The following is a 17,148-nucleotide window of genomic DNA, read 5'->3' on the forward strand; positions in this document are numbered from 1 at the left end:
CGACCCATTTCACTGGAACTGTCACAATGCAAATGGGCAGCCACCGTGAGTCTTTAAAATTTGTAGTGGCACCTGTTGGCAACCCTTTGGTAATTCTGGGAATTCCCTGGTTGACCTATCGAAGCCCTCATATAAATTGGGAACACAGAACTCTGACTTTCAAGGATGGGTTTTACCAAGCCCCTACCACGGAGAGGGCTTCAAGCGCGGGAGTTGGAAGGGTGCAATTGCCATGCCACACCCTAGTTTGGCACGTTTAGAAGGCTTGCCTGATCCATACCAAGATTTTGCAGACGTTTTTGGAGAAATGGAAGCAGATCAGCTACCCTCCCATCGGAAAACTGATTGTGCCATAGAGTTGGTTCCTAACACTCAATTGCCCAAGCCAAACATTTATCCAATGACTCAGAAGGAGCTTGGGGCATTACGGGACTTTATTGACAAAAATCTGTCAAGGGGGTTTATTGAACCTGCAAATTCCCCAGTTGGGGCCCCTGTGCTATTCCGGGAAAAGAAAGATGGCATGCTTAGACTCTGTATGGACTATCGGGGGTTAAATTCCATCTCGATCTGCAACAAATATCCTCTACCACTAATGAAAGACATGTTAGCCCATTTGTCAAAGGGCAAGATTTTCTCCAAGCTCGACCTTCGTGAAGCCTACTTTCACATCCACATACGAGCTGGAGCTGAGTGGAAAACTGCTTTTAATTGCCCATTGGGTTCATTTCAGTACAAAGTCCTCCCTTTTGGGTTAGCAGGGGCACCTGGAGTCTTCATGCAATTGATTAATGAAGTATTACATGATCATTTGTTTAAAGGGGTCCTGGTTTATTTGGATGATGTGCTCATTTACACTGAATCCAAGGAGGAACACGAATGCCTTCTCAAACAAGTGTTAAGTAAGCTTAGAGATGCCAAGCTTTATGCCAAGCTTCCCAAATGTGAATTTCACAAAACCCAACTTGACTATCTAGGCTACAGGGTATCTGACAAAGGCATTGAGATGGACCCTGAAAAAATTCAGGCGATTTAAAGTTGGGAACGTCCCCGCACCCAGAGGCAATTACAAAGTTTCCTAGGGTTCAGTAATTATTATTGGCAGTTTATCCAGGGATTTGCTGAGATTGCTTTGCCCCTTACTGACTTGCTACATACCAAGGGTTTGGGAGAGACACGCAAGGTAAAAAAACCCTGGGGCAGTGCTGAATTGGACACCTGAATGCCAGGCAGCATTCGAGAAGTTAAAAACCCTCTTCACTGCTGAGCCTGTTTTACAGCACCCTTTGTAGTCCAAGTTGATGCTTCTGACTCCTCAACTGGGACTATATTGTTACAGAGAGATTCTGAAAAGCACTTGAAACCCTGCGCTTATTTGTCCAGAAAATTTTCTGAAACTGAGCGCCGGTGGCATGTTTGGGAAAAAGAGGCTTTTGCTGTAAAAGCTGCTTTGGAAGCCTGGTGTCACCTCCTGGAAGGCTCTAAATGCCCTTTCGAGATTTGGACTGATCACAGGAATTTGGAAGCCCTCCGCAACCCCTGGCATCACCTCCTGGAAGGCTCTAAATGCCCTTTTGAGGTTTGGATGGATCACAGGAATTTGGAAGCCCTCCGAAACCCCTGGCGTCTCAGTCCTAAACAAATTTGCTGGGCTCAATTTTTCAGTCGCTTTAACTTCCAGTTAAAATTTATTCCGGGAAAGAAAAACTTTCTGGCCAATGCTTTGTCACGTTTACCTCAGGACTCTGACCACGTGGCAGATATAGTTGGGACTGTTCTCACTGAACCACAACTGGGCTTGGTTGCCGTCACCCGGAGCCAGACCCGTGCGCAGGCAACCCTGCCCCCAGCCCCATCTGGGAAGCGGAAAATGCAAGTTCCTTGTCAGTTACAGAAGGACTTTCTCCAGGCACTGAAATCTGACACTTGGTTGCTAGCTAATAGAGACAATGTTTCTTTTGAAAACGGTCTGGCATGGGTGGAACACCACCTTTATGTGCCTGAAACGTTAAGGGCTGATGTTTTGCAGCATTCCCATGATGACGAACTTGCTGGACACTTTGGTTTTGTCAAAGCCTTGCATTTGGTTCACCGTCAATTTTGGTGGCCAACCTTAAGGCCTGATGTAAAAGGCTATGTTGCTTCCTGTCCTGTTTGTGCCATGTCAAAGCATAAAGGGGGTAAATCACAGGGGCTTCTGTAGCCAGTGGCCAGCCCGTCCCGTCCCTGGGATGAGATTTCTATGGACTTTATTGTGGACTTACCCCTCAGTCAGAAGAAAACTGTCATTTGGGTTGTAAAAGATTTTTTCTCCAAACAAGCCCATTTCATTCCATGTGCGTCCATCCCGTCGGCCCCGCAATTGGCCCACCTATTTCTTGTCCACATCTACCATCTCCACGGTAGCCCCTCCCATTTGGTCAGCAACCGCGGGACACAGTTCACTTCCCAGTTTTGGAAATCATTTTTAAAATTGATTGGCACCAAACAGGCGCTGTCCACATCGTCGCATCCTGAGACTGATGGATCTATGGAGGTTTTGAACTCTGCCCTTGAACAATTCCTTAGAGCATACATAAATTACCATCAGGACAATTGGGTGGACTTGTTGCCCTTTGCTGAGGTGGCTTACAACACTGCTGTCCATCAGAGCACTGGGCAGACCCCTTTTCAGGTGGTTTCTGGTCATGACTTTGTTCCCATCCCTGAGCTGCCACAAACCCCTCCCCAGTCCTGTTCTGCCTCTGACTGGGCTGTTAAGCTGGCTGATTCCTGGTCAGTGATTCAACAGGCTTTGGTTGATGCCCAGGCTGCTTACAACTTTCAAGCCGATAAACGTCGTTCTTTGCAACATGATTTCAAAATTGGGGATCAGGTTTATCTTTCTACCAAATTCATCAAGTCCCCACAGCCCTTGAAAAAGCTTGCTCCCAAGTTCATTGGTCCTTTCCCTATTGTTGGTCTTATCAATTCAGTTCCTGTTAAGTTGGACCTGCCTCACAATTTGAAACACTTGCACCCTGTTTTCCATTGCAGCCTGCTCAAGCCTGTCCACCACTCTTCCCGCTGGCATCCCCAACCTCCTCCTCCTGCTCCGATCATGATTGACGGGCAACAGCACTTTGAAGTCAAGGAGGTCGTTGATTCTTGCAAGCTTCGGAGCACCCTCCAGTACCTGATCCGCTGGAAACACTTTCCTCATCCTGAATGGGTGCCTGCTCGCCACGTTAATGCTCCTGATTTAGTTAACCATTTCCATTTGGCTTACCTGTTAAAACTTTCCCCTTAATGCTTTCTTTCTTTTGGGGGGCAATATGTCATGTTCACTGTTTCAATGTGCACTGTACATTGTAACATTTCACATGCCATGGCGCTGATGCGCGTTTCTGTTTGGGAGGGAGCTGCTGTGAAACCTTGTGCCAAGCTCTGTATCTATGTTCATTTCAAGGAATGTGTTTGGGTTATGTGCTCTGCTCAAGGACTTTTCCCGCAGACCATCAGAAGCCGTTAGGAGCACCTGGGATTGTGAGCCTGGGAAGATTCTATGGGGGGAGGGATCTCATTTGTATCGAGGTTTTTTTAGTTTGCATTTGGCACGCTTTTTCCATTCTCAGCTTTCTTTGTGAACCTGTATACTATTCTTTAATAAATCAGATATCTTTGTGATTCTGCTTATGAGTCTGATAGTGTTTAGAATAGGCAAATGTTACAGGGACAGTACCAAGACAGCATTGGTTTCATTTGCAGATGACTTTTGGAGGGGTCGGGGGGTTGGTGGTGCTGTCCCTCCTGGATCTCTCAGAGGCTTTCAGTACCATCAGCCGTGGTATCCTTCTGAGCCATCTTTGGGGAGTGGGAGGCACAGTTTTGTGGTGGTCTTCCTCCTTTCTCCATGGCCCATTTCAGTCATGTTTGGTGGGGGGGATGAGGTCAAACCCTAGGCCCTGCAATGTGGGGTGCCTCAGGGCTTGGGTTTCTCTCCTCTCCTCTCCTCTTTAGCATTTACATGAAATTGCTGGGTGAGGTCATTTGCTGGCCAATATGCTGATGATACCCAGTTATACATCTACAACCCTGGTCAGGTAGGCAATGCTATCACAGTGCTGACCAAATGCCTGGAGGCTGTGGGGGTCTGGATGGGGAGCAACTTACTGACTCAATCCTGGCAAGATGGAGTGGCTTCGGGGTTTTGGTCCCCCGGGGTCCTACCCCTTTATCCTTCTGAACTGCACTCAAAAGCTGGCTTTTCCCTGGGCTTCCGGATGAGGACCTATGGCAGATTAGATGTCCCTGTGAGTATCTCTGTGAGTGGGGACAGCACTGCAGCAAAGATTGGCAGCCAGGCAGCAAGTTCTGGCTGATGAAATTCTCTCTGGAGAAGGAGGGATTGAGAGATCACCCACTTGTGCTCTGGATAGCTGCTCCTCACAAGGAGACCACAGAAATTCAGTTTCTTGTGGTTGATTGTGGGTTGAGCAGCTTGGGAGCTGAGGGACTGTAACCAATTTTATTAATCTGAAATATTCAGTTCAGGTCAATAGTATGATGCCTTTAATCATGTTGAGGATATTTATCTTGCATCAAATGAATATGACTATGTGATGGAACAGTCTAGTGCTTTACTGGAGTTAGTTCACTGCCCAACACTATTGGCCCATAGTCTAGTTCATCTAACGAATAACTGAGTGGGATAATTCTAGTCCCTGTCTAGAGAAATATGAAGAATACCACCTGAATATTATTATTTCTTCCTTCATTATCTTTTTAAATGATAAACATGAGATTACTGTGGAGATTTCCCCACATAAAAAAAAAAAGTTATTGCTGGACAGTCCCATAACAAACACTCAGTTCTGGGCATTGGAAGAGATTTGGAAGACTTCCATCATGCTTATCTCTCTCTACCTCCCATCACCTGCAGCTGCTGTTTTTGAATGTCATAGCTGAGCTTGACATTTTTTTGACATGGGAAAAATGTAGTAAGGTTATGTAAAATGTTCAAATGTGGATGTTTTCACCTGCGTTTTCAAGGTCTCTGGGCAGGCACGGCCTCTCTGAAAAATGGGAAGGATGAGATGGACAATTTGTGTGAGTTCTGTGGAAGCATTTGTGTATGGGAGGATTACATTACTGTTAAAATCTTTTGCAATATGGACTGGCATCTTATTTTTGTCTTTTATTCTATCATTAATCTTCAGCATGATGACACGTATTGATACGGCATTGGGATTAATAATGTCACATTTTTTTCCAACTACATTGTAGATCTTTGCTATTAAGTTGCAGCTTCTTTTACAGTTACACCCTAAAAGTTAATTCCTGAATCTGTGCCTTCTTTTAAGCAATGACAAAATATATTTTGTCAAAATGACAAAAAATATATTGAATTTTAAACTGTTTTATTGTGAACCGCCCAGAGTCCCCCGTATGTGGGAGATGGGCAGTGATAAAAATATGATAAATAAATAAATAAATAAAAAATAAAAAATAAATAAATATTTTGATGAATCATGCAATTCCCCCCACACACATATTTTTTTGGCCAATTGAATTTGGGGCTTAGGGAGAGATATAGCAAGTAGCAGCACCACCCCCGCAAGATAATTTTGAGCTTCCCAAAGTCTATTAGTCCAGAAACCAGCCTGAATGCATGTGGTGATTCTTTATAAAAAATCTTCAGAAGAAATGTTTAATTTTTTTAATGTAATAATGAATTTGATGATTAATGCTCTGCTCATTTTCTTCTGAAGGGCTTCTATAGTCAGTACTGAACAATGTGTTTAAGTATTGTATACACTGCAATTGGAAGTGACCTTGGCAAGTCAGATTGTATATAGGTTACTATTAGCATTTCCATGAATATTGTTTCAGGGGCACATTGAACAATTAGTAAAGCGAATAAAGGATATTCAGATATGCCACTTAGGGACTGTAATTTTCATGCCACTTGGACACTTTGACCTTCTAGTTTATTATGATTCAGGAAAAATGTCAATACTCTTCAGCTTCTCCAAGGCTTGTAGAATTTTAATGAGTTATTGAGTGAAGCAGTTAAGCCTCCAATACCAGAGTCCTTTCCTTTGAGTCCACAGTTGTGAAAATAAAGGTTTAACATCAGGTGTCTATCTGTGTGTTTGTGTTTGTGCGTGTGCGTGTGCATCTGTGTGTGTGTATATATAATCATTTTCAAACATGTGAAGCTATTGATTTATGTCATTTGATATTTCAAATCAATATGGGCTTCAGGTAGATTAGAATCTCTATCTTCTACACTGAAGCTTTATGAAACAATAGCAGTGAGGAACTGCAACAGAATTAAAGCAAACAATATACTGAAAATCAACCATTATGTTTTGATTCTATTTTGTACAACTTCCTTTGTAATGCTTTAACTTATGCTTAATAAAATTAGCAGTACACGATCTTCTAATTTTCAGAAATTTAGATAATTGAGTATAATGCTATTTCATTTTCCTCCAAAAGCATTATTTGGGACAATCCTTTTCCTTATCAATTTCTGCTAATAGCTGTAAGGGAGAATTGGCTATGATATCACATTACTCATGACTGGAGACTACAGTTCTATGTCACTAGTATTTCAATGTCAGTCAACTCAGTTGTATATTTAAAAATAAAGCCATTCAAGAACAACCCAACAGACTTGTCAGATCCTCATTTTAAAATATTGATTTGGGGAGTGTTTCATCCCAATTTATTCCATTTTCTGGAGCATTATTCAGGAACACTGGACATCAACTCCTTCTAATATGATATAAAAATACATAAATGTTCTAATTAAACATCTTCTGGCATTCAAAATTCTAATCTTAGAAACTGAATACCCTCTTTACCAGTCTAGCTTGCCTATGTTGATCTGGAAGGGCTGAAAACGAATTTCAACCAAATTTAGCTGAACAGTTTCACTCTGCTTTCAGATCTTTTAGTTCAACATAGTACGTTTCTGAAATGGAGTTGTGGGGATGTCATGCAGACCTTCCATGTCTCCTCCATGATAGATATTTGAGTGTCTTAGCAGGGCTTGATTAGAGCAAGTATTGCTGCAGATAGCATAATTTAGTGATTTGCTTAACACTTTCTGCAATAACTGCTGTTACTGTTTGATCCTTAAAAAGACTGGCAATATGGGCTTATGGATTCATCTTTGAAAGAAAGTTCCACTTCTGAATTGAATGAATGAACCTTAATCTTTACTCCATATTCTGGCATTGCAATTTTAAACATCTATCGGGTTTGTGTTTTGGAAATTAATTATGGATGACACTGAAAAAATGTTAATAACTGTGTTGGAAGAAGGATAACAAAAAAGCCAGGCTGATGGCCTCCCATTATCAATAACAGATTAAATAACATGGTATGTTGCATAAGAGGTTTGAAAAATACTATATTATTAACTTATGTCTGATGATGTAGAATCTTTTCAAAAAGGCTCCTGTGTAGCTTTGCTGTTCAGTTCTCCTGTTGAACATACAAAAGTCAGGATCTGGAGGTCAGCAAGTTTGTATTAAGGATGAAACCAACAGATGCAGTCTTGCAAACTTCCATGGATGCCACACTGTGAAAAATATCTATAGTCAATATAATCCTTGCCATAAGCTCATTGATGCCTGTTGGATATACTGTAATGCTCAGTTGCCACAAAAGAAAAGTTCCCTCCAGTGACCCTGCTTGATTATTAATGCTGGGACTTTTTCCTGCTTTTCCAGTGCTTTATGGGCAAGATGGACTCCATGCATCATGTGAAAAAAAGTATTGTGGACGGGGAAGTAAATGTATTGTGAACAAGGAGACTAATAAACCTGAATGTAGATGCATAGATGATTGCAAGTCCAGTTACATGCCAGTATGTGGATCAGATGGCAAATTCTATGAAAATCATTGTGAACTGCATCGAGCTTCATGCTTCCAAAGGAAGAAAATTTACATTATTCACAGCAAAGACTGTTTCTTCAAAGGTAAGGCTTCTTTCTTTTTAGAAAATTTCTGCCATTTTTCTATATTGTATCTCATACAGTATGTGATTCTGTAAAACATAAAGGCTGAGAAGACTATCTTCCAGAGATATTCATCCATATGTGTTAGAAAGTAGTAGTTAGTAACTTACTTGCATATATTGTTTAGTAACAATATATTAATATCCAGCAAAGTGTATTTTGTTATTCATAAAGTACTGAAGAAAAGCCGAATAAAAGTGGTGTAATGTCTGTAAAAGAGTAATCAGCCTAAGGAATTTATTCTACATAGGGTATAAAAGTATATTTATATTTCCTTTGAAGATAAACATAAAGATATTCTTATTTTTCATAATCATGTCAACTTTTAGAACTCTACAATTCTTTCCTTTCTCCAGTTATGATGTTCAGAGCAAATTAATTACATTTTATATACTTAGTCTAGGAATGTATTTACAAGAGCAGACACACAAGTTTTATAGCATTATGAATTGGATTTAGCTAAATTCCGATTCAAACTGGGGTAGTTTTGAGCCACTCCATGTTTAATTTTTTTTAGTGAAAAGCAGTTCCCTCTGAAATACTGACACTTCCCGAGTTCATTTGTTGCTTTGGAGGAACCCAGAAGGGTAGCAAGTCTCTCTGGGAAATAATGCTGTGTTGCTTTCACTTTTTCATACACAAGGATGGAGAAAAAGAAGAAGTAACTAGACTTTATAATTTCAGGGGGTCTTTTGTCACAGTGCTCTGGGGATGAATATTGAATGTTAAATTGTACCTTGCTGCAATCTGTTTTCTGCACATTGGGCTGGAACATTCGAAGAGCTTTGACAGTGTCAGAGACAGGGTAGAGTTGTTTAAAGTCTGTGAATCTTCCCAGTTTCCTATATAGTTGCACGCAAAAAGTTAGGTACTCCTGGTCAAATTGCATGTTTCAGTGAATCCCTAAGTGTACATCTGCTACATGGCACAATATCAGTTGTTATATATTCCTGCAACTTTGGATGCATACTTACTATTAATATGCAGTTGTTTAGTGAGCTGAAATAAGAAAACAGTGAATGTGGCAATTCGAGAAATTTGGAAACCCTTCCAGTTGACCCTTCCTGCTTTTTTTTTTCCTTGGTGCAAATTTATTAATAAGGCCCCAAAATGATTGACTCATTAGACCTACAATTAAGCAGGTAAAGACAATTGCACAGGTGAACAAATTATCTGACCTTTCTAACTGCTTATGCTGTAAATATTCTGTTTTCAGCAATCATGGGCTTCTCTAAGCAGCTGTCTGAGCATTTGAAAATGAAAAGAATTCACTCTTACAAAGCAGAAGAAGTCTATATATAATATCTAAATGTATCCAGCTGGCAATTTCAGCTGTGTGAAAAATTGTTAAGAAAGCGAAGTTACATAGAACTGTTGAAGTCAAGGCAAGATCTGGAAAACCAAGAAAAAACTATGGTAGAACAGCCTGAAAGGTCAGATGTGCAAAATGATCCCTACAAATTACCTGCTGAGACCTTTAGCGGACACTGGGTAGTAATAGTTCACAGTACAATGTTGCTTATACAATAATGGTTGTTATGAGCCACAGACACCTTGATAAAAACAACAGCAGAGCTCAGACAGCACTCTGGTTCACTGAGGAGCTAAAAGCAATGAAGCCAACAGATGGAACATCCTGCCCACATTCTTAGGCTCCAGAAACTGAAAATAATCCACGCACACATAAAGTGGTCAATCTTCTGGACTTCTTTGCAGAAACGGATGCCACTGAGTTACAAGCAGCTTTCTCCTCAGTGCTTAGCAAATTCATAACAGGAGGTAATGGAAGGTTCAAGGAGTCACTAATAAGTGATTGCCTTGAAGACCCTTCACCACCCAAAACTGTTCCACTAGATGGCATATTGAGGGTGGAGTTATTAAGTACAGTACAATGTTTTCACTTAGATCTAGCCACATTGACCTATAGACTTGTGCTGCTTATGATCTTGCTTGTCATATGTGCTACTAAGCAGAGGTGATATGCCATTCCAAAACAAGCTTATATCATCTAAATTCTTTTCTTTCTATGTTAAAATATTTAAAGTGTGAAAAATTGAGAGAGAACAGGGAAAAAAAACCTGAAACTATCAAGTCAAATGATAAGCTACTAGATAATCTATTTAAAATGTATCACTTCTGAAAGAAAATGAACATGTAGATTTGATTTACAAAATGGAAACATTGGTGTCCCTATATCTATCCATTGCTCATATCATATGATTAATGAACAACATTTATTGCCTTTTATTTTTCATTGTCCTAGTAATAAAAGTATTATTAGCTATCTTTTTAATGAAATTCTACTGAGCAACCCATTTCAATTGAAATCAATTGAATTTTAAATGTGCATAAACTGAGTGTGAGAATGTAGCCCATGGCTCATCTAAATTTAAATGGATCTGTAATATAGGCATTGTTGTATTTGCTGTTATGTTAAGGTGGTCACTGACTTTACTCAGATGACTAAAAAAAGAAAAAAAATAAGGATTCATTCCAGGGGGTGGGGAGACTAAATCTTTATGCATAATAGCAATTGTTAATATGCTGGCAGCTTGTGTGTACTTTTCCTTTAATATAAAACAATGCACAATTCATCTCATCAGTAATGCAGTTCTGTAATTTTTAGCATACTAATTTCCCATTGTTCTGTTGCCACCCCATAGCTGTGTGCTGTTATGTCTATCTTTCTATATATGCATTTAATAAGACATTTTGGGGAGGGGGCTAATCTCATTTTATTCTCACAACAACCCTGTAAAATAGGTTGGTTAAAATAAATTAAGATATTGGCCCAATATGTCCCAAGGAGCTCCTCGATTAACTGGATCCTAAGTCACGTAAGATAGCAGCTATCTTTAGGTGGCCGAGGACTACAGGAATAAAGTGTATAGACAGCATTATTTTGCAATGAGAAAAGGCATAAACCTAGGGCTAGAATAGTACAAACCTCTTAGAAACTTAGAAGCTAAAAAGCTTATGCTATATAGTATATGGAATGTGCTGAGAAACCAGTAAAGAAATTAAAAGAGTTACATTTCAGAACTGGAGTAAAATAAGAAGTAAACAATTTGAGGACCACAATTCCGTAATTCTAGTTGTAATATAGTTTCAAAATCCTTCTGGTGTGAGTTTTAATATGTTGCCTTCCAGTTAATAAGATAGTTTGGCATATTAAAGGAATTGTGCATACAATTATGGTTCCCACAATCTATGAACTTGGGAGCATGCCTTCTATTGCTTCTTCCTCTCCTGTCTCCAAACTGGTACTATTAAAATGGGCAAAGCAGTAGAAAAGGAAGCAAGAGTGATCAAAGAGTCTAAACACTTTCCATATCAGAAAAGATTTAAGTAAATATAGCAGCATGATAAGAGAATATAGAGAATGATAAGGAAATGTGCAAGTCATAATCTTCCAATGTAACCAGTAGGTTCAAGCAATGAATAATCACCTTATAGGATCTGGTGAAGGCCAAGAGTTTGAGGATACATCAAATGGAGAATGATCAATCCAAAAAGTATGTGCCTTTCAATAGTAATTATTACTCTTGATAGTTACATGGAATCACAAGTTTAGAGATAATATGTAACTGAATATAATCTGTTAGAGGAAGAAGGATCAGTAACAAGGATGGCCTAATGACTCCTGTCCTGCTTAAGAACTTCTCAAAATTAAATGGCTGGAAACTGGAATTCTGAATCAGATAGACTTTTAGAGTAAAAAAAAAATCTCTTACATCCTTATGGTTGGATTCAGTAACTTTTTCAGTGGCTAGCACTTGCAAATATTTACCTCAAAAAGCTACAGTGTGTGTGTGATGTAGCCGAATGTGGTGTTTGTTGATTTGGGAACGCTTAAAAACAATAATAAAAACAAAAAAGAATTCAGATTGAAATAATAATTACAAAAATCCTTAAAGAAAATAGCTCAAGATCTAAACAGAGACTATGCACATGCAAAATAGACTAACAAAGATTCATCAAAAAAGAGCAAAGAACTAAAATAAGTTATTGGAGCCCAATGTGTACTTTTACAACTTTGTCTGGAAATCTCACTAACTGGAATCAAAAGACTTTATCAAATACTGTGATTCTTCTATAATAAGAACAGAAGGCTGTCTGCACAATTACACTGGAAAGAAATTAATGCAGGTTCTGATCAAATACCCTGTAATGCCATCCACTAGAGAGGGAAATGATAGACAGACAGACAATATTTTTATATCTTTGAGAAAGTGATGGGTATTTAAACAAGGTGACTTTTAATTTGCTCACACGAATCAGAGAAAACTATTTCATCTTGAACCTGTCTTCTCATCTTAAAATGTTTTGTTAAATGTTACAAGAGTGCCTTCCATATCATACTTCAGCTAAAACAATAGACTTGTAATTATAGGTATGTAACAGGATTATAATTATTTTAATAATTAAATATAGGCAGACATTTCTCTGTGCGTTGCACTGAGGAGTCATGGGAATACTGGAAATCCAAGTTGTACTCTAGTGGTAAAAGTCACTACAATTAATTCTACTGAACCCAATTCCACATAAATGTATAATCAATGCAAAACTCATTGAGATTTACCTCCTTATAATAACATGTATCAGTGAACATATGAATGAATATTATTCATTAAAAATGTCCAGCTGCTTATTATAGCTTGAACTTGCTAAATACAACCAATTTATTCAAATTATGAAAAGTGCCCACAGGTAAGGTTAGAGCTGCATTTCCTTGTTAACTTTGAGACATATTCTGTGGATCCATAATGGTCAGCAGTTTGTGCATCAATTCATTCTCCTGTTGGAGCCAAATAATCATTAGTCAGTGAGAATATATCAGAATAAGTGCACACAGAGCCAAAATAATTTACAACAATGTAGGGCAGGTTAAAGTAATTGAATTTTAATCTGGGGAATAGAATCATATGGTGCCTCCTACCCTTAAGCAGTTTGTCATGAATATGCATTTGCAAGAGTAATAATTGTGCAAGCTATAATTGTATATAAAATTATAGTTGTCAAATGTCTATGAAACTTAATTCTGAAGATCTATTAATTTCACTTCTTATGCCCCCCCACTTTTTTTGCAGATCTGTGAGTCTACAGTATTTAAAAATGCCTTTAATTGCAAAGTACTTCTGAGAGGGCTTTCTGTAATGGAAAAGACTGAGTTAAGAATGCTAGCTTAATCTTGGAGTGTGTTTGTTTATTTCAGATAATTATATCCCATCTGCCCACCATCAGCTTTGAGACAACTCACAATACTGTACATATTTATTAAAAGATAACATTTATTGTTCTAAAAGGAAAAAATATAAAATGCAAAGCACTGGCAGGAGAAACACCACACTACCACAACAATTAAAAAAAAATAAGATTGGAAAACAGCTGTCAATTTAAAGAGCAAGTAAACATTCCACACCGAAGTCCTTCCCTAATTTCTGGGAAATTGCTAGTAAGAACAATGGGCTTCTTTTAAAAAGAAGTTCAAGGATAAAGGTCTTATCTCTAGATCCAATTAAATGGCTTGTGGGGTTGGGGTTGGGGGTCACAACAGAAGACCTTCAAATATCAATAGATGGGTATGTTTTTCCAGGAGAAGGCAATCTTTCAAATATCCTGGTCCCACACCATTCAGAGCTTTAAATGCCATCGCTTATGTTTTGAATCTACCAAAACAGAATAGGAAGCCAGTGCAGCTGTTCCACAGGAAGTAATGTTCAACTCTAACAAGTCTAGTTCATTTTTCTAGTCCACATCTACCGGATCCACAGGAGCCCCTCCCGCTTGGTCACAGACACAATTCACTTCCCGATTTTGGAGGGCATTTTTGAAGCTGGTGGGCACCAAGCAGGCGCTGTCCACTGTGTCGCATCCGGAGACTGACGGATCTACGGAGGCTCTTAGTTCGACCCTGGAGCAATTTTTGAGGGCATTTGTCAACTATCAGCAGGAGAATTGGGTTGATCTGCTGCCTTTTGCTGAGGTGGCTTATAACAACACCATCCATCAGAGCACAGGGCACACCCCTTTCCGTACTGTGTTTGGCCGGGACTTTGTGCCCATTCCTGACTTGCCTCAGCCCTCCACACAGCCCTGCTCTGCTTCTGATTGGGCTGCTCACCTGGCTGATTCGTGGCCAGTGATTCAGCAGGCGTTGGCTGATGCCCAATCTGCCTATAAGCTGCACGCTGATAAGCGACGAGCCCTTCAACCTGCTTTTAAAGTTGGTGATAAGGTCTACCTTTCCACCAAGTTCATTAAATCCCCTCAGCCCTCAAAGAAGTTGGCTCCTAAGTTTGTTGGTCCTTTTCCCATTGTGGGAGTTGTGAACCCTGTCGCATTTAAGCTCGATTTGCCACACAATCTAAAGCGTTTACATCCTGTTTTTCATTGCAGCTTGCTCAAGCCTGTCAACCACTCTGATCATTGGTGATAGGATATCTTCATAACATTTGTTGTAAGGCAAAAACAAAGTCTAATGTATGATCGCCTACATGCGCCAGGCTTGAGATTACCTGAGAGAAGGCCATGGAGGCCACAAGCTCTTGGGGTTTTCTGGAGTCAGCCCCAGGAATGTAGACTGAAGTCCCCCAACACCAAAATGTAAGGGTTCTCTACTACCACCCTGGAGACCAGCTCCAGGAGCTTGGGGAATTCCTACAGAGCAGCAGAGTGGTTAGTACACTAACAGAATCCCAATCTTGTCTCTGTATCCCAATATTAAATATATGGAGTCACATCCCAATAACTCAGGAGCACAGTCCCTGGCCACAAATAAGGTATTCCTTATGATCAAAGTCATTTCCCCAACCTAGGCATTGCTGACAAACCCAAAATCCAGCTGGGAGAATTTGCAACAAGACAACATTGTCATCATCACCCAGCCAGGTTTTGGTAATACATGTCAGATCTGATGCCTCATCCAACACAAGATCAAAGATGAAAGTCATCTTGTTGCAGGTAGACGTGGCAGTAAACCATCAGCACCTTGAGGTCAAGGGCCCTAGCAGTACAGCCACCTGGCTCCCAGAATGGGGCAATTGGGTTGGAAATTGAGATCACCATCAAACTGGAAGTCTCTCTTCCCCTAAACTGTCCTACTCACATACAGAATTTACACACCCTTTCTATATAACTACAGTGCAAGTGCTTCACCCTCAAGGTGACCTCTTGCTAATGCCTGAGCAGCTCAGGCTTCATCCCTATTTGCCTTTCACCTCAAGGCCTCCTCATCTCCTGCCTTCTCTCACCCCCAGGTCACATCTCATACCTGTGAATCAGTGCAGAAAGTTTGGCTGGTAATAACACCAAATAGTCAGATTCTGCTGGTCTCTACCTCCCAACTGAGAAGGTTGTTTTTATAATGTTTTATTATAGTAAACATTGAATCTAAAGAGTAGATAATATACAAGCAATAGTACTGCATGTCAAAATAGATAGATAGATAGATAGATAGATAGATAGATAGATAGATAGAAACACATGATTTTTAGACCTTTACACTGCAATGCATAGGTAAAAGTAGCACATCACAGTAATAAAGGTCCAGTTCAGTCACGATCCTTAAATTGTTTCTTAGATTTATCTTGGCTCACATGGGATTAAATCATTAAATTTGATTGTGGATCCCTTAATCATAACACTGTATAGTTTTTATTATTAGAATGCAGTTAAATATGAATGGTGGTTGAAGGATTTAGTTGATGAGATAAATCTTCGATTTTGCCCAACAAAACCGAATTGTTCATATCAGTTATTATCTAGGACCAGAGGTGTGCAAAAGGTTTTGAATTCACATCATTTTAAAAGACCTTGTTTTGAGTTGCAAACAGTTGTTTCATGACTTTCTGTACAATTTTGGAAATGTTTGGAGTTTGAGACAAGTTGTTCTGAGCTTGAAACATTTCCAAAACGATTTTGTTAAACACAAAATTCAACATGGGATGAATCCAAAGCATTTGGACTATTTAGAACTTGTTCTGTTGTTCCTGAAAACACTGGAACCCTGATCTACAGAGAAAAATCAATGCATTAGTTTCTTCCTGATGTATTTGTTTACATTGTTACTGAAATAATTGATTTCTGTTTGAAAAGGAAGCCAAAACTAGAAAGGGAAATCAGAAAGGATTAGTTTATCCAAATCTCTATAATCCTGCATTATAGCTAAATTGTTGTTCAGGATGAATGATGTTAATTCTTTATGCTCACACACACTAAGCCTTCTCAGACATTTTTGAAAGACTTGAAGTCACTAAAATAAACATTGATAGGTGATAATGAATGTTTTCTTCATGCATTGCATTAACACTTGCAATGAGAGATGAAACTTACTACATGGAAAGTGGGAAAATCAAAACCAAAAATGTTAGGCAAGGTAGATACTAACTGGTGTTCCTTTGAGAATGGTTGTCATATTATACAGTACTCTCATGAAATGCAAGACTTGTAATTTACAAGAAAGAAGAACATGCTGACAGTATACCAGACATTAAACCAAAGCCTGGCACATTTAATTGCTTATTAGAATGTTACTAAAATCTTTCAGTCACCTCATTCCTGTAATGTGCTTCACATGGGTCTGCTGTTGAAGGCAAAGTAGAAATTACAATTGATGCAGATTGCAGCCCTGAAATGTTATAGGGCTTGAGATTTCTCTTATGTTACATCTATTTTGCATCATTTATACCGATGTCCCATTGTTTCCAAGCCCAGTTTAAGATACAGGCATTAGGCTTTAACATATAAGTAGCTTGGGATCAAGCTATCTGAAGGGCCTCCCCTACCACTCTATAGCACACACATGCCCGCTCGGCTGCACTTGCACCAGGCCGAAGCACCCTTTCCCTGCTTGGCCATGCTTGTGCAGCACCATAACACCCTCTCCCCTACCCGGCCATGCTCACGTGGCACCACAGCACCCTGTCCAGCTGCATTCCATAGCACATACCCAGCCTGCTTCCAAGCCACCCAGGACTTACAGTTTCCTGCCAGATTCCCCATTGACTTTGCTTGTTGGAAACCAGCAGAGAGTTGCAAGTCACTGTCATGTGACTTAATGACCCACTATCTTTCTTTAATGATGGCAACGGAGACTGCTGGGATTGCCATTGCTAAGCGGTGTCATGTGATATCA

The 17,148-nt window shown here is 39.6% G+C and overlaps 1 protein-coding gene across 1 annotated transcript in view; it reads left to right on the top strand.

The window, feature by feature from the left end:
- The window catches only part of FSTL4 (follistatin like 4), a 455,036-nt gene that overhangs the window by 149,522 nt on the left and 288,366 nt on the right, over positions 1-17,148 (top strand). The window contains exon 3 of the mRNA XM_063292323.1: positions 7,725-7,973. Coding sequence (XP_063148393.1) covers positions 7,725-7,973 — 249 coding nt within the window. The remainder of the gene's footprint in view (positions 1-7,724; positions 7,974-17,148) is intronic.

The sequence above is a fragment of the Candoia aspera genome, chromosome 2, assembly GCF_035149785.1.
Source record: "Candoia aspera isolate rCanAsp1 chromosome 2, rCanAsp1.hap2, whole genome shotgun sequence".
Lineage (NCBI taxonomy): Eukaryota > Metazoa > Chordata > Lepidosauria > Squamata > Boidae > Candoia > Candoia aspera.